We start from the raw sequence: 24009 nt of genomic DNA on the forward strand, positions 1-24009 counted from the left end.
ACCACCTCATTGTCCCCTATCTGCACCAAAAGGCATCTCATATAAGGCAAAAGTTCATGTAGAGCCTTTTCTTGTCTCTTTTGCAATCTTCTGTGGGCAAGTCAGTCAGGTTAACATTTTAGCTTTGTGAGCCAAGTTAGTTATCTCAAGGTAGATTTTTGAAGCCTGTCCTAACCACAGCCTCCAGGAAGCTTAAAACCCAAGAAATCAAGTTTGCATCTGTCTGCAAAATATTGCCTATCTCTAACTAGAGACTATATTTAGGCCCTTGGGTTTTGGAGGTGTTTCAAGAGCCTGTTTTTCTGTAAACTGTGGTGGGGTTTCATGGGAGTGTCTCCAAGTTTAGTGAGTTTGCTCCATTAACTGTGGTGATCAGTTCCCTGTCTCAGTGGGAATAAGGCCTCAGCAAGCACCTCTGAAACATCACTCAGTCCTAGTGTGCCTACATTTAATTCCTTAAAACAGGGAGGCACAAAGGAGAAAATAGATGAGTTGCCCAAGGTTATTTAGAGAGGCTGTGCCAGAATCACCGGCAGCCCTTGTAAGGTGCCTGCCCATCCTACTCATCTCCTTGTTAGAATTTCCACCATTTTTATCTCACTATAAAAAGATATTTATATCACTGCTCTCTAAGTTATATTTTCTGTTTTATCTGGTGATTTTAAACTGAGATCTTGGGTCTGGTTTAGCCCCATCATGTTTTACTTAACCGGTCTTTTCACCAAAGCAGAGTAACTGCACTTGAGCAAAGTCCATCAACATTCCCAGATGGTGGGTGGGGAAACTGAGGCACAGAGGTGCAATAATTGGCCTGGAACAAGCTGGAGTGCCTGTAGCAATGCCCATACCTACTCAGCATGGCCTCCCTCGCTCTGTGGTTTTCCTTTTTCCCCCATAACTTGAATGAAAATTAATTTAATGATGTAATATATGGTAACTGTCCCTCAAGAAGCCCATTCGGATTTTTGCCACTGGCTTGAAAAAGAGGGGAATCATCCTTGCCTTTTTACTGCACCTAAGACTGTTTCACTGGGGGTTTCTGGGTCTCCTCATGTCACAAACCTTTCCCCAGGTTGGAGCTCCTGGAGGCCAGGAGGCCTCTTGTACAGCCTTGGGAAAGAGGACAGTGCCCTTGTCCTCTAATTGGGGTTTTTTTTTTTGGCTAGTTCCTCTCCTTATAATCCAAAGACAGGGAAATGAGGGGATGAGCTGAGACTGGAGAAGGATAAATGCATGCTGGGCTTTGACAGCTTCAGTCATTCATTCCCAGTTAAATTAACCAATACTTCTAACAGGCTGGAAAAACAAGGAAGAGCCACCCATGGAGAGCAAGGACCCACAGACAGGGCCCAGGAGTGTGTCCAGAGGGGGCTGCCTCTCTCTCTTGACTCCAGAAGGAGCCAGGGGTGACTGTGCTCATCATTTAAACTCCTCACTTAGCACCTCAGGTCAATGGGGATGAATTTGCACCTGTGGATGCCTGTACTCATGGTTTCCATTGGTGAAATGAAGAGAACACTTCACTGTCCAATAACGATTCTGGAGCATTAAATGAATCAAAAAAAAAGAGTCGGGATAACATAATTTAACAGCTGGACATGGTGACAGGGAGGCACTAGTGGGAACCTGCTGGTCACCACTTATTCCAAGGCGAGAATTAAAGTCAGAAGGTCACTTCCTCTGGAAGGTGTTCATCACCTGGGCTGTCACCCTTCGCTGTTAAAGGAGGCTCCTTGGGAGCCATCTGAGATTGCAGAGCTTCCCAGGGGATGAAACTGTTTCCCTCCCACCACCCTGCAGCCCGTCCTCAGCAGTCCCTGTACCCCCTGGGTCCCTGAAGGGTTGACTTTTGAGAGGAGAGACCTGGCCAACAGGGCTCCAAACACCAACCCTGCTGCCCTTGAGAACAAAACCGCGCTTTTGGAGATGGTCTTGAAAATCAGACACATCCCTGGGGTTCATCTGTCCACAGCTAAGAGCCTGAACACACCCACTTGGAAAGGATACTTCGATGCCACAGCCATAGATCACACCCAGGCAGGGTGGTTTGATCCCTGGGAATTTGGTAGTGAGTCCGTGGCCCTGTTTGAACCATGAGGACACCACCCCACCTCCTTTCCCTTTCCCATCCGTGGCATCTTTTGCCCTGCCCAGAGTTCCTTAGGATGCTTTCCACAACCCTGGATGTGAGGCACTGGCTGCTGCCTGTGCACTCCCAGCTTGGCCATAAATCTCACACACAGGAGGCATTACATTAAAAACCAATAAATTTCAGACATTACCTTCAGCAAAGGAGCAGTTGGTGCCTTCATCCTCCTCTCCTGGGTCCTTTGTGGCTTTGTGGCTCCCCAGGGGTGTTATCTGGGCTGGCATCTTCAGCGACAGGTGGGGTTCATCCTTTCCAAGGCTTCCCCAAGGAAGCAGGAGCTGGTGTGGTCAGAAGTGCTCTCCAGCAAGCAGCCTATGCCTGGGGCTGCCCACAAGTCTCTTGAAGCAGCTGATGCTACTGACCCCTCTGTGTGTGTGAGTATGTTTGGGGATTCGGGCATTTCCCCCTCTCCCACTCTCCTCTAAAACCAATGCCTCCTTTTTTTTTTATTTTTTCCCTCTTCCCTAGGAATAACCATGTTAAATTCCTCACCTTTCCATCAACTTTCTACCACCTGGGCTCATTTCCCCCCGCCTCGCCTCAGTATCCTCTTAGCTCCCTTGCCGGCTCTGTGGCTAAACGTTTTCCATCAATATTCCTGTCTCATCCTGCTCAGGGCAGAGCAGCCTCCAGCCCCCCGGGCCTCGGGCTGGCTCTTCACTCTCCGCTGCCCCTTCCCACCTCGCTGTACCCCGAGGATGCTCCAGCCATCCCCGCATGGTCCCTGCCCTGCCCGGCTGTCACCGTCCCTTTTGTATCGCCCACCCCCGGGCCAGCCCACCCCACGGCCCCGTCCCCCCACCTGCCCGTGTCCTTTACAGCCCGTGGCCCTTCCCGGCCCCTCCTGTCCACCTCAATCATCCCGCTGACAGCGGCGTGTTGAGTGACACTGCTTCAGCTGTCCCGTGCCGGGACGGGCACATTTCGGCATTTTATCCCTTTTTTCTGATGCTGTAACTCAGTCCTGGCAGAAAAAACCCCACCAAAATTTCCAGAATAAAGCCACTTACTGCAGGTACAGCAGTTTAATGTTTTAATGGCCAGAGGGCTGCAGGAGGAGGAGGAGGAGGAGGAGGAGGGAGTTGGATTTGGAGCTGGTCCAAAATCCTCATGGGCTCTTTGCTTAGTGGTGATCAGCAGGACAAGAGGAGCTGGGCTTTTGGGGTCATAAACAGGGGCTGAGCCCAACCAGCTCCATGAATTCACACCAGTACAGCCTTTTCACCTCTTCTCCATCAAAGCTGTTTAAAAAACAGTGTCCCTGGAAGACTAGAAATGAATCCATTGGTGGGGGTAAAAGTTTGCAGAGAATTTTTGACTGGTAAATAATATTAACCACAGAATCACTGAGTCCTAGAATAGTTTGGCCTGGTATGGACCTTAATGATCATCTTGTTCCACCAATGGGCGGGGACACCTTGCACTAGACCAGGTTGGTCCAAACTCCATCCAACCTTGCCTTGAACACTTTCCCTTATTTTTTTTTCTTATGTTGGTATTTAAAAACATCTTCAGCTTTCTCAGAGCTAAAGAAGCAAATTGCAAGCAAACCTGTCACTCTGCTCCTTACCAGACTCCTACGAGTCATAAACCAAAATGCCCTCTTAAATTATACACCATTTCCTCTCCATTTTCTGTCAAAATCTCAATGTTTAGTATAATCTTACTTCATAGGGGAAAAATACTTTTGAAACATTCTCAGCATATTTTGGGAAGGGAAATATTTTTGTGTTAAAATCAGAGTGGCCATACAACCCTGCAATCAATTCCAGACATTTGAATGCTCACCTAATAAGAATTATTAGGATGGGGACAAAAGCCAGGGAGCAGGACCTGTGGTGAAAGACAGACTGTAATAGGATTATCTGAGAGAGAAATGGCCAAAAGTAAATGAAAGAGGACCAGACAATGCTGCTGGGTGCAGGAACTCCACCATCCTCACCGCAGGAACATCCTCAGCATGGTTTTGACTGAGATGATTTCTCTCTCCCATCCTTTTCCAGGCACAGTTCAGGAGTTTGCATGCGATAAGACACATCCCTACAGGCAGCTGCATGCAGCAATCCTGGTTTGGAGGTTAAAACGCTTCAGTAATACCAATGTGGGCCATTTGGCTTCATGGGCAGCCGTGCCAGTCATACTCAATTTACTGTTTCAGATGCAGAGGAAAGAATGTGATTTTTAAAAAAATACTTGCTGTGCCATAAACTTCTTCCAAGATCCTGAGCATATCATCCTGTGCCTCAGTTTCCCAACCATAAACAACATTTTGAGAGCACTGCCCTCTCCCCGGGTGGGATGAGGACCTAAGAGACCCCCTGGGGAATTCAGATATCCCATTAATTCTTCCCTGGGAGGGTGGGGAGGCCCTGGCACACGTTGCCCAGAGAAGCCGCGGCTGCCCCATCCCTGGAAGTGTCCCAGACAAACTGAGGCTGGCAGAGGGGTTTGGTGTCACTGGAATGTGCTGGTGCTCACAGGCAGTATCAGGTTTCACAAGGATGTGGAGATGGCAGCTGGGAACACACTGGGCACGTGGAAGCTGTAAAAAATTGGCCTTTTCTATTTAGAGCTGCTGATACACCTTGTAAGGCTATTGGGAGCAGCAGTTTGGCTCAGGGACCCCACATGATCCCAGGCAGTCATGAGATGAACTCTGTATTTCCTATAAGATATCACCCCGTTCCTTATGGAAAGAAAGGAGGTTGTCCCTCAAAATCCACCACCTTGGTCCATGGAACACATCTGGGAGCTGAAAATTTCAGCGCAAAATGGGTAGTTCTTTATATTTAATTTTAATTTAATTTAATTTAATTTAATTTTATTTTAATTAAAATTCTACTTGTCTGAAAAACCAAAAAACATTGAATATGCTGAATTATTATTTTCTTTTAATCCCAGTTAGTAACCCGTAGGACATAAACTGCATAAACTGCCCAAACTACATTTGTATCATTTTTAGTTTATTTTTATTCATTACTTTCAAATTCATTGGGATGTAGATAAACCCAGCCCTATACAGAGCTCCCTGCTGATTGTCATCCATAAAATTATGGCTATGCTGGATAACTATAAACTTGCTACTGGAAGGAATTTCTGTACACTCTCTATTTCTATATTCTCTGGGTATTTCAGTGCCCAGAGAAGCTGTGGAAAAGTCCAAGGCCAGGTTGGATGGGATGTGGAGCAACCTGGGATAGTGGAGGGTGTCCTTGCCCATGGCAGGGGGGTAGGATGAGGTGGTTTTTGTGACTGTTGGTATAAAGTCCCTGTTAGAGTGAGGTAGAGAGGAATTATATTCAGACACTTAAATTCCATCTCTTCTGGGCTCTTCAGTTCAAGTGAAGAGATTGATTTTTGTTTCTCTACGTTCCCCAGACAGATATGAAGAGGATGGAGAGGAACAGATCATCTGCCCCTCTGGCTGTGCCTTCATTCCCAGTGCCTGGGTAAAAGTGGCCAGGAACAAGGCAAGTTGTGGTGCCTCACACCTGCTTGCATATTTGTGGGGGTGGAAAAGAGCAGATGTCCAGAGCTGCCAGTTCTGGGAGCCCTGCAGGAATGTGGAGCCTGTGACAGCTGATTGAGTTGGAGGGGGTTTGGATGGGGGTGGGAGGGGGTTTTGGTGCCTGTTCATGGCCTTGGAGAGCTGGTGATGGGGAATAGAGGTGGAAAGTTGGTGTAGACCCCAAAATGAAAAGGTTGTTTGAACCTGGAATATTTATGGCCTGGATGAGGAAATTCAGTGCTCTTCCCTTGGGAGATACCGAGTCTTGGAGTCCCTGCTGGATTTTGGATGTATTTTCTGGGTTAGCTGGTGGGAAGATCAGGTTGTTGACCTCTTTAGACTTGGACAGATACAGAGGTTGCCAACAGCTATCATCAGTCCAATCCCTTGGAGTTTCATTCCAACAGTCCCTTGCATCATTACTGAGGGACAATAAGAGTGGGAAGACACAATGATCTCAAGAAAAAGACTGAGAATTAGCCTGGTTTGCACCCAATATTAAACAAATCTTGTAAAAAAGTCTCCTGAAAGTGAGACATTGCATTCTTTGAAATGGCTGTTGTTGAATTTATTTTTATATTGAATTTATTTATTTTATTACCTTTGCAAATTCATTGTAGGATCCAACATGTCACTGATCTCATGTTACTCCTGCTGTTATCATTACCGATAGATAAGAAGTGAATTTCCCAGAGCCCCCTGTAAGTGTAGAACAGCACTGGCAGGTGAACCTGTGTTCCAGGTAGTTCCATCTCTTAAGGACATCCAGTCTCAATTATGGAGTTGCTACTTTCTGAAAGCTGGCAAGAGAGGAGAGATTTTTCGGAGGCCATCCAGAGTAAAAGTGGATCAGATAAGATCCTGGGAAGGCAATGGGCTTCATTTCTTTGCTCCTCATACCTGATGAAGGTCAGGAGCACCTAGGAGGCTGCCCTGATGCATTTGTTTTTTGTGGCTATTGCCCAAACCAGAAAGCCACTGTCCCACTGATCCCCTGAGCTGGACAGCTTGTGACTATCCTAATTTATTGGTGTTAGAATAGGAGCAGTGGATTCCTGCCTTCTCCTCTGTACAGGGATGTGTTTCCATGGCACGGGGTTTGAACTTTAAGGTCACTTCCAATTTCAACCATTTTATGATTTTTTTGACAGTTCCAACTGCCTCCAAGGCAGGAGGAAAGACCCTGAAGAAAGATTGTTGAGTTCTGACATGTATTTAGACAGGATAAAGAAAGGGATGCCTTAGGGTAGTGTTTCAATCTCATCCCACTGGTGTTTTCACAATAAAGGAGCTTAAGGAGGATCTCCTCAAGGGCCAATTCCATGTTAGGCTTTTGGAAAACAGCCCACAGACAGGCCCACACACACACATTGGATGCATCATCTGGTGCAGATTTGTCTTTCTGAAGTCAGGATGTGAAATTTATTGTCCCTGGCTACCAGAGGATGGAAAAATCCTTCCTGCAGTTTCCAGGCAATTTCAAGGCTTCATCCAGCACTGATGACAAGAGTTTTTTCATCCTTTTCCTCTCCTCCCTCCCCGTCCTTGCAGCTACGAAGAGCAAGTGGCCTGAGTTCCTCAGGAGGCCCTTGGGGATATGGCAGAGCTGAGCAGACCCTGAACCCAAAGTCCCATCCTGGAATCCCTCAGGGCAGGCAATTCCCAAATTAACACCTTGCAGTGAGAAATCCTGAGCGCTAATTGAGCTGGATTTATGGGCTGGGGGTTCAAATGGGGGCAGTGCCAAACTTTGTGTGACTTAAATAAATGGAGTCCCCACCACCAGGTCAGTGATTTGGAGCCCTTGCAGATGCCCTTTGCTGTCCCTCCACCCAGGAGCTGGAGGCATCCTCCCTGGTGGCCAGCTGCTGCCCTTGAGGTTTACACAGCTGCCGTGAGGAATGGGGGGTTGGAGGGTGGGAGGTGCAGCCTCCCAAGTGCTTCAGACCCACAGCGGGGTCAGAGGTGGCCACGTTTGGGCTCAAAGAGGAACAGGTGGGTACAGGGCTGGCATTTGGAACACTGGCACTTTTATTTTTAATGGCCCTTCCCCCTGCACACACAGCGCTGGAAATGACTATGAAATGCATCTGGCTGGACTGAGCAGGCCTCCTGCCCTTAAATAAGGGAATCATCTTGGGTTTGGGGGTTGAATATTCATTTAATTTGCATTTTAACCCATGCAAACAAATTCTAAAGTAAAGCATTAATTTAGACTTAAAATTTATCGAGCAGGCTGTGATCAAAGCTTCCTTCCTCATCCCACCTATGGGGTCTTTTTCTCTCCACTTCTGTTTTTCTCTTCATTGCTGGGTCAGTGGGTCTGTGCAGCAGCAGGCACAAGAATATCTCAATTAGAGCTGTGGGCATAACCAGTTATTCAGATCACTGGAAGTCCTAAAAAGCTAGGGGAAAAAATCTTGCTGTGGTTCACTTAAGACTGGATGGGAAGTGGCTTCTTGCTGGATTCAGGCAATGAATGTAAGCACAAACAGAGAGGGAAATGTGAAAGAAGTTGTTTTGAGTGAGAAAACAAACTAAGACTCATAGCACTAATAATAAATAGAAGGTGTGATGGGCAATGATCAGCCCATCAGGGGCTCCCAGCAACCCTGGAACATCACTGACACTTTCAGTGAGGACAAAAGTGATGGAAAGTCACCACATTTATCTCAAATTTGTACCAATGGTCAGGATACTGCCCGTGGCAAGGGGTTTGGAACTAGGTGAGCTTTAAGGTCCCTTCCAACCCAGACCATTCTGTGATTCTCTGATTGCTTTCTCCTGGAGTGACAGGTTTGGTGTTCATCCATGTGACTTCCATGAGTTTGCGGTTTTCACTCCTGAAAGGATAATATCCCTGGGATATGGCTCACTGACCAGTATCTAAATGTGAGCCCACCTTAGCAGGATCCATCTGGGAGTCTGCTGTGTGTGACACCAGATTAACAGAGCTTGGACAGAGAGAGGCCATTAATGCTCTGCTTGAACCCTCTGTGTGATGACAGGCTGTGGAGCTCCACACCAGGCCAATGAGACAAAATCCCACCCCAGGGATTTGACGACGGAAAAAGATCTTGTATCAAGTGTCTGGCTTTACACATCTCCCTGCACAGCTGGGATCATTGTAAGTTGTTCTATTTTGCTTTTTTCTTTCTTTTCTTTCTTTCTTTTTTTTTTTTTTTTTTTTTTTTTTTTAAATCAGGGCTGTGGCACGTCTTACATAGAAGCCAATTTGTGCAAATGAAAAAAAAAAAAGGTGTAATTTGATTCCAGCTCTGAGGAATACAGTGGCAAGCCATCCCCTCTGCTGGAGGTGAAGCAAAGCCCGGGAGCAGCCTGCTGCAGGCTCTTTCCTTTCATGTGAGTAATACACACAAATCCCCTGTCCCCGGGGTCTGGGGGATCTCTGACAGCAGGGGCAGGCTGTGAGAAAGGGGCGAGGGGAGCCAAACTGTGCTCTCCTTTCATTCACCAGGGTCAGCTGTCCCACCTGTTCCTCCTCTTAGACATGGGGAGCAGGGACGGATGGAGGGGATGGGGCAGTGGCAGCATTCACAATGCGAACTCATCGAAGGGAAGGCATTCCGTGTTAAAATGAGAAGCAAGTGGGCATTTGCCACAGAGGTGGAAGAAGAGAGGCTGCAGGACACAGCGGGGCTGGCATTTGCCTGAATCACTTCTCTGAGAACTGGGGAGCAGGCCAAGAACAAGTTTCCTAATGAAAGACTAATGATGAATGAAGCTCAGTAGGTGCTGGGTTGCAGTTTGATTCCGAAACCCAATCCTCCACCAGCTGTTTGTTTAAGCAAATGCCAAGGTTCACTCTGCAGCAGCGCCTGCGAGGCTTCCCCGAGAGATTTCTTCCGTCCAAATGACACCTCTTGGTTTTGTCCTTCGCCTCCCGGGTCCTACCTGTGCAGGTTTCCTTTGGGGCTGTTATCACCTACTTTGCAAAACCTGCAGCAGGTATCTTTTCCCACAGACACGTGGGATTGTGTCTCTTTGCCCCTGTTTAAACGGAAAGCTTTTTTAGGGTTGGACACTCCCGGGTGCTGTGTGGCTATAGAGCGCCCAGCACAACAGAGCTGTAGCCTTTTTTTGGGTGCTGTTTGCATGACAAAAAGCCCTGTAACGCAGAGATTGAAGGAGTGATGGTCCGTCACACCTATGGGAAGTGTGGATGAGATGTGCCTGTGAGCAGCCCAGCAGAGGAAAATCTCTAGGAAGAACCTCAACGCCAGGATGTTTTTCACAGTGCAGATGCAGCTATTTGAAGTTGCTTTATTTGAAGTTGATTTTTTTTTCCTTTGTGACTGTATTTTCGACTTTGGAGGATTTCTGTACCTGGCAAGTACTGGGGGTGTTCAGGCTGGAGAAAAGGAGGCTCCGGGGGGACGTTATGGCTCTCTACACATGAAAGGAGGGTGTAGCCAGTTTGGGTTTGGTCTCTTCTCCCAGGTATCAAGTGATAAGACAAGGAGAAATGACCTTAAGTGGTGCCAGGGGAGGTTTAAGTTGGATATCAGAGAAAATTTCTTCACTGAATGACTGTTTAAACTTTGAAAAGGGCTGCCCAAGGAAGTGGTGGAGTCACCATCTCTGGAAGCGTTCAAAAAAATGAGTAGATGTGGCACTTTGTGACATGGTTTAGTGGTAAGGGGGGTAATTTAGTGGTAAGTGGTCAAAGGTTGTACTTGATGATCTTGGATGTCTTTCTCAACCTTAATGATTCTATGACGGGTCTGGGAGCCAGCCTTGACCTTGGTTTTCCCTGGCAATCCCAGGTGCTCCGCAGACCCCAGGGGAGCAGGGGAGCATCCTCTATGTGGCTGGGAGAAGACCAAAGCTGCAGCAGACAAATCCCCTGCAAGATCCTGGTTTCTCCTTGCCCAGTTGCCTTGTGCATCCCCAGGCTCCAGCATCTGCCAGGGGCAGGGGGCCAGGGGAACCCACATCCCTTCTGTGACCCACGGGAGACATGAGCACAAACACACCCAACCTTGAAACCAAAGAAGCCTCAAACCTGTCATTAAAGCAGCTGCACTGGCAGTAAATTTAGTATTTAAAGAAGTTCAGTGCCTGTTTAAAATGCAGAGAGAGTAGCTATGGGAACAAGCTCAGCAGAGTTTTATCCTGCTGAAAAGCGACCCTGTAAAGATGTGGAAGGCTCCTGGAAGCACCAGTGTTTTTCCTCTCAAAGAAGAGTTGAATCTCTTAAAAATCAGGTAGAAAAATGGGCCAGGCAAGTCAGGCCGTTCATTTACAGGCTGCAAATGTAAGTAGTAGTAGTAATAAAGGTTTTTAAAATCTGAAAGAAAAATAATAATATGAATGTTAAAATTTCCAAGGAAGAAAATGCTTTTCTTTTCCTGTGTAGAGGAGTAGTAAAATAGGGAAATTTGTGGCCATTGGTGATGCCTGATAAATACAAACACCAGAAGAAACCTGAGTGCTGTTCCTACCCAGAGATGCTGTCAATTCCCCATCCCTGGAAGTGTCCAAGGGCAGGTTGGATGGGGCTTGGAGCAACCTGGGATAGTGGAAGGTGTCCCTGACCATGGCAGGGGGCTGCAATTAGGTAATTTTTAGGATCCTTTTTAACCCAAACCATTCTGTGATTCTAGGATCCTTGGCCAGGGGCTCTTTCTTCTCCTGGTTTGGAAATGACCGTGAACGAGATGTATTGGCTTTCTCGTACTCAGATTTCTGCTTAGCACCACTGCCCTGCCTCAACTCACCTTCCCATGGATAGTAGCCTCACCCAGCTGGATTCTGAGGGCCAGCAGGAGGAAGACTGGGATTCAAAGGGAAATTTGATCAGAGAAGGTTTTCCAAATCCCCTAGGTTCCCCTGGAAATGCCAGCTCAGCACCCGCCTGCTGGTGTCTAACGAGTCTCTCAAGAAAAAAAGACATCAAACCCCAGGATTTATTATCAATCAGCCCAGCTTCTTAACACCTTCTCCATGACCTTGGTTGCTAGGAAGCTGGTGTCAATACAGGAAAAGTGAAGTATTAATAGGAAAAAGGAGCAGCTGTAAGAACTCAGCATGGAGCAGCATGGCCAGTGGAAGTCTTCCAGACTACTGGTAACCCAGCCTTCCACGAGAGGGATAATGATTTCACACTGAAAGATGGTAGATTTAAATTAGATATTAGGAAGAAATTCTTCCCTGTGAGAGTGGTGAGGCCCTGGCACAGGGTGCCCAGAGAAGCTGTGGCTACTCCATCCCTGGAAGTGTCCAAGGCCAGGTTGGACAGGGCTTGGAGCAACGTGGGCTAGTGGAAGGTGTCCCTGCCCATGGCAGGGAATGGAATAAGATGAGCTTTAATGTCCCTTCCAACCTGAACCATTCCATGATTCTATGACAATGCCAGGCTGGAAAGCAGAGATCTCTCTGAGCCCTGTGTCTGGACACAGTCACTAAGTTCAAACAGTTTCAAGCTGTTTTTCCCCATCATGTGTCCAGCACATCACGCTTTGTGTTGGAGGGGAAGTTGCTTATCCAAAGATAAATCCAAGAGAAACATGATATTACTGGTCACTAAGTGACCATCACCAGCAGTCACATGGCATCAGTCCCCTAGAAACCTGATCTAGGCAGTGACACCCCTGCCCAGGACAGGGGGCTGGAATAAATGAGCTTTTTGGTCCCTTCCAACCCAAACCATTCTGTCATTTTATGACTCTATCATTGTATGCTGCAAGCATGAACCCATTAGTCTGGCTTTCCCCTGGGATGTATTATGCTCTCTTTACAGGGGTAGGTGCAGGAACTGTGAGCACAGGCAACATTCCCACATCATTGCCAAGGCCTGGCTTTGGTGAGCAGGAGGCAGGAAAGGCTGGGGCCCTTGGTTTGGGGTGGTGGATGCATCAGCAGGGCTGGGAGGGAGGAGGGGATCTCCCGAGTGGTTGCAGACAAAATTGTTAAACCTCTCCTTATCCCATATTATCCTCCCTCAGCTGTTCCGCTGGGAGGTGCCATGTGGTGTCCAACAACTGCCACATTCCTCTTGCGAGGTGGCCGCTGTGTGACGGAGGGGGGTAGCATGAGGGGACCCCTCATTTGGCTCCTGCAAGGCCCTTCCATCCCAAAAATGCTCCAAGTCCTGGGGAAACAGTCTTTCCATGCTGCTGCCCCTGAAAAAGGCCTCACAGGCAGTGTCATCCCTGTCTTACACACAAATGACTTGACAATGAAGCTGTTTAGCCCAAATCATGTGCTGGTGAATGCAAGAGCTGGGAATAGATCCCACATCTCCTTTTCCTCTGCTGTCTGCTCAAACTTGGAGTTTCTCTCAAGCACAGGGAGTTAAAACACTCCTGGACCTGTGTCAGGCAGAGCAGCGGCAGCTTTGCCACCCGTGGGTTGTGTTTCAAGCGTCAGACAGGTCTTTGATGGCTCCATGCTTCCATCTAGTGACAAAAAGCCACTGCTCACTCCTCCTGCTTTGCTCTTCCTCCTCTCTGGTTGCAATGCAGGAATATTTCTCAGATTCCTGATGCGGAGCCTATCTGTAGGGCTATTTCCATTCGTTTATCCAAAATCTAAACCCCTAAACGAGTAACTCCAAACAAACAAAACCAGGGGTGAAGTTTTTGAGCAGAACTGTCCTTTGTCAAGGAAAAAGTGGCTTGCACATGTATACAAACATTCACTCACTCATCAAAATGTGCTGCTTTCCTCTTTAGTGGACAATATCCCAAAAAATGGACACCAGCCTGTGGTGACAGAATATTTACAAGTCCTGTAACAAAGCTCCTGTGTGACTCAGCCATTCCTGTCCTGATCTGAGTTCTAGGCCTGGGTTCCTGGTTATTAAGGACAATGTTTTCCACAGAATCATGGAATCATAAAATGGTTTGGATTGGAAGGGACCTAAAAGCTCACCCAGTTCCATCTCCCTGCCATGGGCAGGAACAACTTCCACTATCCCAGGTTGCTCCAAGCCCCATCCAACCTGGACTGGAACACTGCGAGGGATGGGGCAGCCACAGCTTCTCTGAGCAGCCTGTGCCAGGGCCTCCCCACCCTCACAGGGAAGAATTCCTTCCTAACATGCAAACTAACTATACTCTCTAGCAGTTTGAAAACATTCCCCCTTGTTCTGTCACTCCAGGCCCTTGTAAATTGTTTCTGTCCATCTTTCCTGTTGGCTCTCTTCAGGTACTGGCAGATCAAAATTAGATCTCCCCAAAACCTTCTCTTTTCCAGGGGGAATAATCCCAATTCTCTCAGCCTTTCATTGCAGGAGAATTGCTCCATCCCTCCAATCGTCTTTGTGGCCTCCTCTGGACTTCTCCTTTCCTTCTTTCTTTTCACGTTTCAGCTCCTTCATGGGTAGGGCTCCCTGTGCACTGTTTTGCTTTATCTATGACTTTCTGCAAAGAATAAACTCCTCATCCCAGCCAAATCCTTCTGTCCAAACCTTGGATATTTTGTTGAGTTTTTCCTGGACAAAACATTTCCTTAGGATTGGATCACAAAGTGCTATGGACACTAATACTAATAGTTTTTGCTGACTACAACCTACAGAGTTTGAGTGATGGAATGTGATGGTAGCAGCAGTGTCAGGGCACTGAGGGCAGCAATAAGCCGCAATGGCACTGACCAGCCTCACCTGGGACCCCCCTCCCCAGCCTGGCCATGGATCAGGAGCCCTGTTTAACCTCAGCTGTGGCCCTGTGCTCCCTCTGTGAGCTGTGTTGTAGAAATACTGCTCTGTAATCTCTGCTCTGGTCCTGCCTTTTATCTGGATCATGGGCTCATGTTGTAGCTGAGCCTCCTGCCCTGTCTCCTCTTGTTTCTGAGGAGATTTCCTGAAGGGACCTGGCACTTGGTCCATCCCCTTGTTTGGGGCTGTGTGTGGAACCTGTTACCAGCATTTGTTTCTGCCTGCTGTGTTCAAGCTGTCATCCTCGAACAGCCTCTTCTTTGGCAAAACAGTTTTTTTTGAGAATTCCCTCAAGTTTACTCTTCCTTCTGACCATGTTTCCGGTGTCATTCCACTAATAAGTAAACTGAGTGTAGACCACTGATGGGGTTAACTCATATTGGATTCCTGTAATCATTGGCTGTATGTGGCTGAGACACTGGGGCTTGGCCTAAGAATAAACCAAGCGCAACTGGTTCCACTGCTGGGCAGAGCTCCAGAGCTCCCCTGAGGGTTGACTGCCCGTGACTTTTTGCCACTGAGTCTCTGAATTGAGGCTGAGGAGGAACCTGAGTAAGCCTGTTCCACCTCCCTTTGGGGCTAAGGTGAGAACATGAGCACATTCTGCTGCTGTTTGGTGTGTGGTAACTCATTAAACCTCAGTTATGCTGTGGGGTTGGGGAACTTTCTGTGAATTTCAGTGGAAACTTCCATGAAGGCTTCCATACCAGGGCAGGGGCTCAGCAACCCACCAAGGGACTCCATTAAAATCTATCTGGGCTTCAAACAGAGGAGGGCAGAGGTGGGAGTAGAGATGCTGTTCAGTGTCTGAAAAAGGCTGGATTGGGTCTTCCCAGCAGCTGAGGCTCTCCAGGGCATGAATGATAACACTGTGAGAGTCCACTGCCCTCTTTTCCACAGGGAATAGAACCTGCAGGGGTAAAGCTACTTTAGCAGTGATAAGGGATCCAAACACCCTTTGTGCAGAATTTCCAGCAGATGCTGTTGGGAATACCATGGAAAAATTGAAGTAAGAACATAAAAGGGAACCTTGAAGTCCACTTGCTCTGAAAGTCAGTCCCAGACTGAATATCAGCATATCAAGAAACCATTCCACCGTTTTTTCTGTCATGTTGTAGGAGGGAAAAAAAGAGGACAAAATGGATTCGTTGTCCTCTTGTTGGAAGCTCTAACCATATAATAATGGAAGAACAACCCCAGGTTACTCTTGTTATGGTTATTAAAGTCTTGGAACAAAACAGTTAATGGCAGCAAGCAGCTTAGGTTAATAATTAAGCACCCTCAATGGACAGCTCTGAGCTGTCTGTGACGGGATTTGAGCCTTTTGGGAAACTTGTCTGGTGGGTTTCAGCACTGGGCAGAGTGACTGACACAGCCCCAGCCTGAAACCTGTGGCAGAGCTGGTGCCAAAGGGATGGAGCCCTTGTGCTGGTATTGGAGCCCCTGCACTAAACTCATCAGAGGAATGGAGGAAGAACAAGTCAAATAAGGTAAGTAAACCCAGAAAAAGTCCTTAAAAGAATAATAAAATTAAGTCTAAATGAAATTTTATGCATCTGCTTTGAAATGCAGCATTCACTTGCACCAGGGTGCTGGGCTCTGCCCCGTGCAAGTTGCAGTGTGTTAAAACGTGCAAGAAATTGTGTGAGAGTAGTTACAGTAGGTCTTGTGGTACAATAAACAGTAGAAACCAGGTTGGATGAGGCTTGGAGCAACCTGGTCTGATGGAAGGTGTCCCCCTCCATGGCAGGGGGTTGGAACTGGGTGATCTTTAAGGTCTCTTCCAACCAAAACCATTTTGTGATTTAAAAATGTGGCTAAATTAATTTATCCTTGGTTTTTTTTCCATACTAGTACAAAACCCAGGGTGAAGGCAGGAGAAGTTGATGGTCTATCTTTAAACGTTAGAACAGTTCCTGACATGCGTGATATCTCTTGCTATGATAGCAAGTAAGACCTGGTCTGCAAGTACTCAAATGTTTATTTCTTAAATTATTAGAAGAGTTCACAGCTGTTGCTCCCACAGGTTTGCAGTGAGAAGAAACAACGCAAATGGGGTTTGTTTAAAAGTTACAGGGGAGGTCCTGGAGCCAGACTCTTGTGAATTCCTCATCCAACATTGAAGATGAACCTTTGGAGAACATTCCTGCTGAGTGCTGGGCTGGTATTCTTGGCAGGTGGGTGAGGGAGAGGTGTTGTCTCCAACCACACCTGTAAAATCCAGTGGGGATTGGATACAGACAGCCTGTGAGACGTAGAGAAGAACCCCTAAAATGCATTGAAAACTATGGGATATTGGCTGTGGCACACTGGACATTGTCCACCCTTATTATTGGTTTTCCTTGGCATTATTTCCTTATCCACAGGGGAGATTTCTGGATTAATGTTTTGTTCTCTGTGTTCTACCTGGGTTCACGTCATACCTATTGTTTTTTGTTCACTTGGTAATAAATATGTCACTCTCTGCATGTTGATATTAAGGGTTCATGATGCAAAAGTGTCCAATATTGCTTTGGTGATCAATACTGATGTGGAGTCAGATAGCATTCAAACAGCTAAGAAGTTGGAAATCTCCTAAAATGTTAATCAGAAAACTGGATATCGCTGTAAAATGACTTCTGGAAAATTCTGGTCAGTGGCTGCATAAAAAGAATCCAAGTACTGGTTCATCTCTCAGCTTCAGAGAACGAGGGTACCCAAAATAAATCCTAAATTATCTTAGGAATTTGGTACCTCTATGAAAGGCAGGGCATAGCAGGTTATAGGTGACTTAACATCATGAAGCAGGAGCTCTTTTCCAGGCCTGTGTGTCTTTCCTGAAGACTTCAGAAAGAAATTGCTGGACAGGCTTTGTTGCAGCCAGAAAAGGATATATTTTGTAGGCAGCCTTAATTTTGGTAGGGTGCACAGAAGTCAACAAACACATTTCTTTGAGAGATGAAGGAATAAACATTAGGTTTATCATCTTTAATTCTTGAGGAGGACAGGAAGCTCAGGCTGCAGCTTGGTCCACCCTGAGGGCATCAACATCTCCCTGAGGGGAGCTGTAAAGGGGGGAGAGAGATGGGGGGAAAAGGGTGGGCAACATGATTACTTTGGATAACTGAGAAGGAGAAATGAAATGAAGGGTGGGGTAGCAGGAAGACCTCTCTCAGATCACTCTGTGTCTCATCCTGAATAAGGCATTTTAGATGTTTGCATTTCCCTTCAGCCTGATGGAGCTGGTTTGGTTTTGCAGGGACAGCCTTGGGATCACTCGTCAAGCCCCATGAGGGCAGCATTGCTGGAGGAACATGGATTACCCTCACTCTGGATGGTGAGTTTTAAATCCTTATGAAGAACGTGTTGAACTACAATCTGAGAAAGTTTTGATTGGAAGGGACCTGAAATCTCCTCTCATTCCACCCCCTGCCGTGGGCAGGGACACCTTCCACTAGACCAGGTTGCTCCAAGCCCTGTCCAGCCTGCCCTTGAACACTTCCAGGGATGTAAAATTAACAGATAATCAGCTCCCTTCTGAGGCTTGTGGTTGGAGTGACAAACCCTACCCAACAGAGCCATCGTCTGTGACACTCATAGCATGAAATCAGCTTGAAATGATCACTTCATAAGCTATTGCTGAAGTTTTATTTCTAAGCAGCAGAAGTCCAAATGTTTACCTTATTTGGGTTTTTTTTCCTTAAATTTTATCTTACATTTTGCAGATATAGGGCTAGAAATTTCTTCCCTGCTCTTGCCCTCTTATTGAAGAAAAGTTAAAAATCTGCTCCCTTCATATGTCCTGTGATGCTGGAGCTTTTCAAACTCTATGAGGAACATGAGATCTAAGTAAAAATCACTGAAACTGATAAGCCATGTCCATGTGGGTCCAAAACCAAAGCTTGGTCTGTTTTTTCACAGTGATGAATATTTATTCATTGGGAAGAGAGTTGGTTTCTGAAGCAGCTCCATGGTTATTAGCTGGCACAGGCTGCCCAGGGCAGTGGTAGAGTCACCAGGGGGATTTAAAAGATGTGTGGAAGTGCACCTGGGGACATGTTTTTTACCTTTCCAATTCTCTTCCCCATCCCCCTGGGAGAAAAGTGAGTGAGCTAAGTTGACTGCTGGGGTTAAACCACCACAACACGAAATTACATAAATATGATTTTAAAAAACCTGGTCGAGGGCTCTAAGCACTATTCCTAGAGAAGCTGGGTTGTACCTCCAAAAATGTTTGTTGTGAGACTGGGAGTGATCCTGTCCTCACAGAGCTCTTCTGATTGACTTTCTTGCTTAGGCTCAACAGCCCTCCAGGTAGAATCTCTCTCTCCAGCGAGTGCATCCCAGCTGGAGGTGTCCCTGGTGAATCCAGACCTGCCCAGACTGCCGTGTGATGTCTCTCCTCTGTTTTTGGAGTTGCCCAGTATAAGGTGCAGAACAAGGTATGATCCATGGTTAGGCTGTGGGTGAGACCTTGCCCTTTGTCAAACAGAACCCTCATTTTTATTCAGTGTCTGCCCATTAATTACGGACCAGGATTAAGACGCCCTGCAGATCCAGGCAGCCCTGGGTCATTTTATTACTAATGAATAACGATTATTGTCTGTGCATGTCTAATGAGAATGTCTGTGTTTTATATTAGCATTAATTTGGGTAGGGTTCTGATGTCCTGTCACCTTCTGTGCTTAACTGTGATTTCTTGCTGTGCTTTCACATGTCTTTTAAATTATTGTTTTAGAGTTTGGGTTCATATGTGTGAAGTTTGGGCTGACAGTGTAAAGCTCCTTTGCTCTATTGAAGCCTCAGTGGACTTGCTGAGATTGGAGACCCTGTGAAGGTCCTGGCATTTTGTAAACACAATCTAAATAAAAATAATATAATATTACACATTTTCTTCCACCTAGGTCTTCACCCCAGGAGGGTTTGTACTACGTGGAGGTGATGTTTAAAGGACATGTGATTAACAACCTGACTGAGGTGGAGAAAGGGAACTATTCTTTCAAGGTAATCACCAAGCAAGTGCAGAAGTGAGGATAAAGAATTCGAGGTATTGAAGGGAATCAAGCTTCAACGTTGTGTCACAGGAAATACATTGAAATGGATGGAATCATGGAATGGTTTGGATTGGAAGGGGCCTCTAAGACCATTCAGTTCCAACCCTAAGCTAAAGAAAGATGGGGGGAGACTTTTTCAAGGGCATGTTAGAGACGAAACCAGGGAGAGTGGCTTCAAACTGAGAGAGTAGGTTTAGACTAGATGTTTGGAAAAAACTCTTTACTGTAATGATGGTGAGGCCCTGGCACGGGTTGCTCAGAGAAGCTGTGGCTGCCCCATTCCTGGAAGTGTTCAAGGCCAGGTTGGGCTTGGAGCAACGTGGGATAATGGAAGTTGTCCCTGCCCATGGGAGGGAGTGAGACTGGATGATATTTAAGGTCCCTTCCAACACTAACCATTCTGTGGTTCTGTGATCTCTCGGGGAGCAGAATCCTTAACCATGACTGTGTGCTTTGGGATAAGGCCTGGTGTGTTTGGAAGTCACATCCCACCTCTGTGCTAACTTTGAGCAAGAAAACCCAGTGTTTTCAGTAAATTGCACATTAAAGCTGAAGAACCATCGGGTGGTTCAGCTAGCTTAGAGAGCTGATGAAAAATCACCAGGGGATGCTGTTAATGAGGCACATTCCAAGCTAAATAAACCACAATGTGCCTCTTTGTTTTGAGGCTGGGACCTGGGAGCTACGCATATTAAAAATTAATTTTGCCTCCTCGTTAGATTGAAAAAGCTGCTGCAGGCAGCAACAAGTCTGAGCAGCTCACACGTCTTGTGTCAGCCAGGGGCCCCAATTTCATGCTGCTTTTGGCTTCTTTCTCCACATCTTCTCCAGCCTGGGGTATGGTGTCATGTTGCCTTTGCTCCCCAGAAGTGGACATTGCTGGAGGAAATTTGTGGCTGCTCATTCATTTTTGTCATGACTGGGAGCAGGAGGGAAGGCAAAGGCTGAGCTCTGAAAGGAAATGGGCTTCAAGGAAAGCTTAGGAAAAAAACCATGGCATATGCAGTGCTATCTTTGAATTAATACAAAAAAATTAATTTTTAATGATATTTATTGGGCTGTCAGCAGCATCTCTAAGTGCCAGTGAGGACATGAGGGTGTTCATAAAGAGATGGGGAAGATGAGCGTGTCCAAAAAAGGATGGACACACAGGTCTGGAGCACAAGTTTGATGAGGTGCAACTAGGGGGACTCAGCCTGGGCAAAAGGAGGCTCAGGGAGGACCTTCTCACTCTCCACAGCTCCTTGACAGGAGGATGCAGCCAGGTGGCAGTTGGTCTCTGCTTCCAAGTTACAAGACACAGGACAAGAAAATTGCCTCAAGTTGCACCAGGGGAGGTTTAGGTTGGATATTAGGGAAAATTTTTTCCCCAAAGGATTGCCAAACACCAGGGCAGTGATGTCTTCACCACTCCTAAAGGGATTTAAAAGATGTGTAGATGTGGCACTTGGGGACATGGTTTAGTGAATTTAGCAGTGTTGGATTAATGGTTGGACTTGATGATTTTCAGGGTTTTTTTTCCTCAGTGGCCAAGGTAGTGCTTTCCCGAAGAAATCTCTGTTGTATTGCTGTAAGATGGACCAATACAAGGTCTTTTTTTGCTCCACTGCTTTAGGGTACCCAACAAACTTGATAAAGGGTGACTGAAGTATTTCACATCTGTGATGATGAAATAGTTCTAAAGGATATACTACTGGGAAAAAAAATGGTGTCAAAATTCAAGATAAAATTCAGGTTTTCACTTCAGCTAAAGCATGACTTAGAAATCTGATATTGTATTAAAGTGTATCTTCTGACACTGGAACAAGCCAGGATGGGCAATTTGAGCACAAGAGAGGAGGTAAAACCAGCTTTAACCCAGGCTCTGAAAGGCAAGGGGGTAAGAAGGGAATATTTCTCCTTACTCCCTTCCCAGAGCAGGATTCTGCTTCAAAGATCAGACCTGGAGTGTGACTCTGAAATGCAGCTGCTGGTGGGGTGTGAGCAATGCACCATCAGGAGGGGTTGGACTGCTGCAGAAAAAGCTGCCATTTCACTACAGATTTCTCTTTGCAGTTCTCAGCCAAGCAGACACCTGTGATTTACCAAATTAATCCATCATCTGGCACCCCAGGTACAGGACCTTTCTTTAATCTGTACTGCCATACAGACCTTTCGCTTATTGGGGCTTTAGATCAGATTTCAAAGTTACGTGAGAAGTCATTCGCTGGTTTTAGTCTGAAAAATTAGCTGGAATAGGCCAGATTTTTTTCCGTATTTCTGTTATTTTTGCATATCCAGGTTTCTTTAGAGAAAATTGAAAGTTTGATCCTCAAAGTCACGATTAATCAAAAGATTTTGGTCTCTCAAGAGTTCAGTCAGACACTTGAATGATCAGATTGCACAGATGATTCTCAGTCTAAGTCAGTCCTTAATTTCCAATTATTTTCAGGTGTAGTTCATCCCTAGATTCTCATGCCTCGCTTTAGGGTGTCAGTATGAAGGTTTCTGTGTGTATGCTGGATGTTTCACCTCCCAGTGTGTGTGAAGAGCAGGAGAATAATCTGGCCACAGATATGCCAAAGTCCTGCTTTAGACCTTCACCCTGTCTGGTGTACAAATGATGTAATTTTGGTTGTCTCATGAGGTCCTACAGTGGAACTGGGTGAGAGTGTGGGGTTTGGCTAACAAAAGAGTTGAGGAAAAATTGTCAACTCAGTGCAAATACAGATCTGCAAAAAAAAAAATGGAATGAATTTGGGTTTTTTGGTGGGGAACAAAGACATATGCTTCGAGAAAAGTGAATGAAGTGCAAAATCATCTTGAGCCAAGGTAAAAGCTGAGAGTACCTTCAGTGCAGGCAGCTAGGAACCTCTGCAACATTCATGAAGACCACGAATTCCTTTTGTTCAGCTCAGAAAATCTGCAAGTAAGTTCTCTGCTTTTAAAAGACTCTCTTCAATTTCCATTTCCTCTTAAACAGGAAATTTAATACAGATTCATGGGAAGACAATTGCTGGCAGATATGATACCCTGGACTTCAACGTGGATTATATTGATGGGTAATTACGAACACTCAGCTATCTTCTGCAGTCCCTGTAAATTGGTATTTCTTCCATCAGCCTCCTCGACAGCAATAAATTGCAACCAGTTGGCCCAGAATTGCCATTTGCTTCCTTTGTGGTTTATTGCAGCTCATGAGTTGGGCTCCAGCAAACTTTGTTAATCTAATTGCAACTGGTCCATTAAGCTGGTTGGTTTGTTTACTGGCAGCACAGTCAATCACAGCTCAGTGTGAATTATACTGTAATTGCAACTGGCTGCTGTAGATTTTATTTTGGCTAGCAAATTAAAATTTAACTAATTAAAATAATGTCAGAGCCAAAAAGTTAAATAAATTTTCCCCTTTCCATTTGCATTTTTTTTTTTTCGAAAAAAAAATATTAGTTTGAAGCTAATGCTCTGGTGAGCCAGAAGACTAAAGAGGAGTATTTTGAGACAAAAGCTTTGTTTTTCACTGCTTTAAACACTCTGTAGTTGTTTTCTTGTTCTCAAATGTTTGATATTTTTTAAAATGTTTTTTCTGTGGTTGCGTGCAACAGAGAAAAGCAGGTAGGTTTAAAAAAAACCCTTATTTTAGGACAGCAGCCCCTTTAAGCACAGTGAATCCAAAATGAGCATCGACACCGTCCTGCTGTGTGTCATATGTATCTCCATATGTATGGATATGTTATCAAATGTTAATTTATGATTTCTGTGCCAACGGCAGCGAAGAACTAAGACCAGGTAAGTATTTTAAAGATAAACTATTTATCCATAGTTACTCTGCTGGCAGCTTAAGGCTCATTTCAGGAGCCAGGAAAGGTGTGTATTCTTGGTAGTTAGAAATTTTAGTTGAAGCATCAGATATTTAACCACTAGATGCTTTTAATGACTTTTCAGGCTGAAAGGAAATGCCCTTCCTAAGTGATTAAACTCCCTGCTGGCATGAAGGAAAGCCAGTGCAGATTCCTGCCATGCCATCCCTACACTGTGCCCATCAGCATCCTTTGTTTGGTATCAATTATTGTTTTACCTGCCTCTGGTGGAGCTGTGGAACCTTTGATCAGAGGCAAGAAAGGCTGCTCTGTCTGAGTGCAGGCTGGACGTGCCTGCAGTGCTCTGCTGCCAGATTACTCATTTACAGCTCAACCTCACCAAAAGGAAATGGCCTCAAAATCCCAGCATACCAGACAGGTTCCCTTTGTAGCTTCACATGAATAATTTGCCCATTTTTGGTGGGTTAGGAAATACGTACCAGGTGGGGACTTGGACTTGACCAGAGCAGTCTGTCACTCAGTCACGCTGATTCGGGATGTGGAGCAAAAAAAAGGAATGGGTTTTATACTTTCAAGTGTGTTCTGCACCTTTCTCCATGCTTTGTATGGGATGCACTGGTCCAGTGATGCTGAGCAAACATTTGGCAGCACTGACTTTTTTTCTTCCTTAAAAGGAAAGGTTCTCAATATCAGCCACCTGTATTAATAAAAGCAAACTCTTTTAGTAAAGCCTCATAAAATTGCACTCTGAAACATGGACCATAGAAAGCTGTACTGTGAGGGATGGGTCATCACAAGGTGTTTGCATTACAGGTCTTTACCTATTTCCTTTAATTGCCTGT

General features: G+C 45.9%; 1 protein-coding gene across 2 annotated transcripts in view; it reads left to right on the plus strand.

Annotated features, from left to right (window-relative positions):
• Positions 1–15687: 15687 nt before the first annotated feature.
• Positions 15688–24009, plus strand: part of PKHD1 (PKHD1 ciliary IPT domain containing fibrocystin/polyductin) — a 244280-nt gene continuing 235958 nt past the window's right edge. The window contains exons 1-7 of one of the 2 annotated variants that reach the window (XM_032104486.1): positions 15688–15827; positions 16364–16514; positions 17576–17653; positions 18614–18758; positions 19221–19320; positions 21426–21483; positions 22333–22411. In XM_032104486.1, the coding sequence (XP_031960377.1) occupies positions 16463–16514; positions 17576–17653; positions 18614–18758; positions 19221–19320; positions 21426–21483; positions 22333–22411 (512 nt within the window). In that variant the 5' untranslated portion in view covers positions 15688–15827; positions 16364–16462. The remainder of the gene's footprint in view (positions 15828–16363; positions 16515–17575; positions 17654–18613; positions 18759–19220; positions 19321–21425; positions 21484–22332; positions 22412–24009) is intronic. The other variant, XM_032104487.1, reaches the window with a different exon arrangement.

This window comes from Corvus moneduloides, chromosome 3 (genome assembly GCF_009650955.1).
Source record: "Corvus moneduloides isolate bCorMon1 chromosome 3, bCorMon1.pri, whole genome shotgun sequence".
Taxonomy (NCBI): domain Eukaryota; kingdom Metazoa; phylum Chordata; class Aves; order Passeriformes; family Corvidae; genus Corvus; species Corvus moneduloides.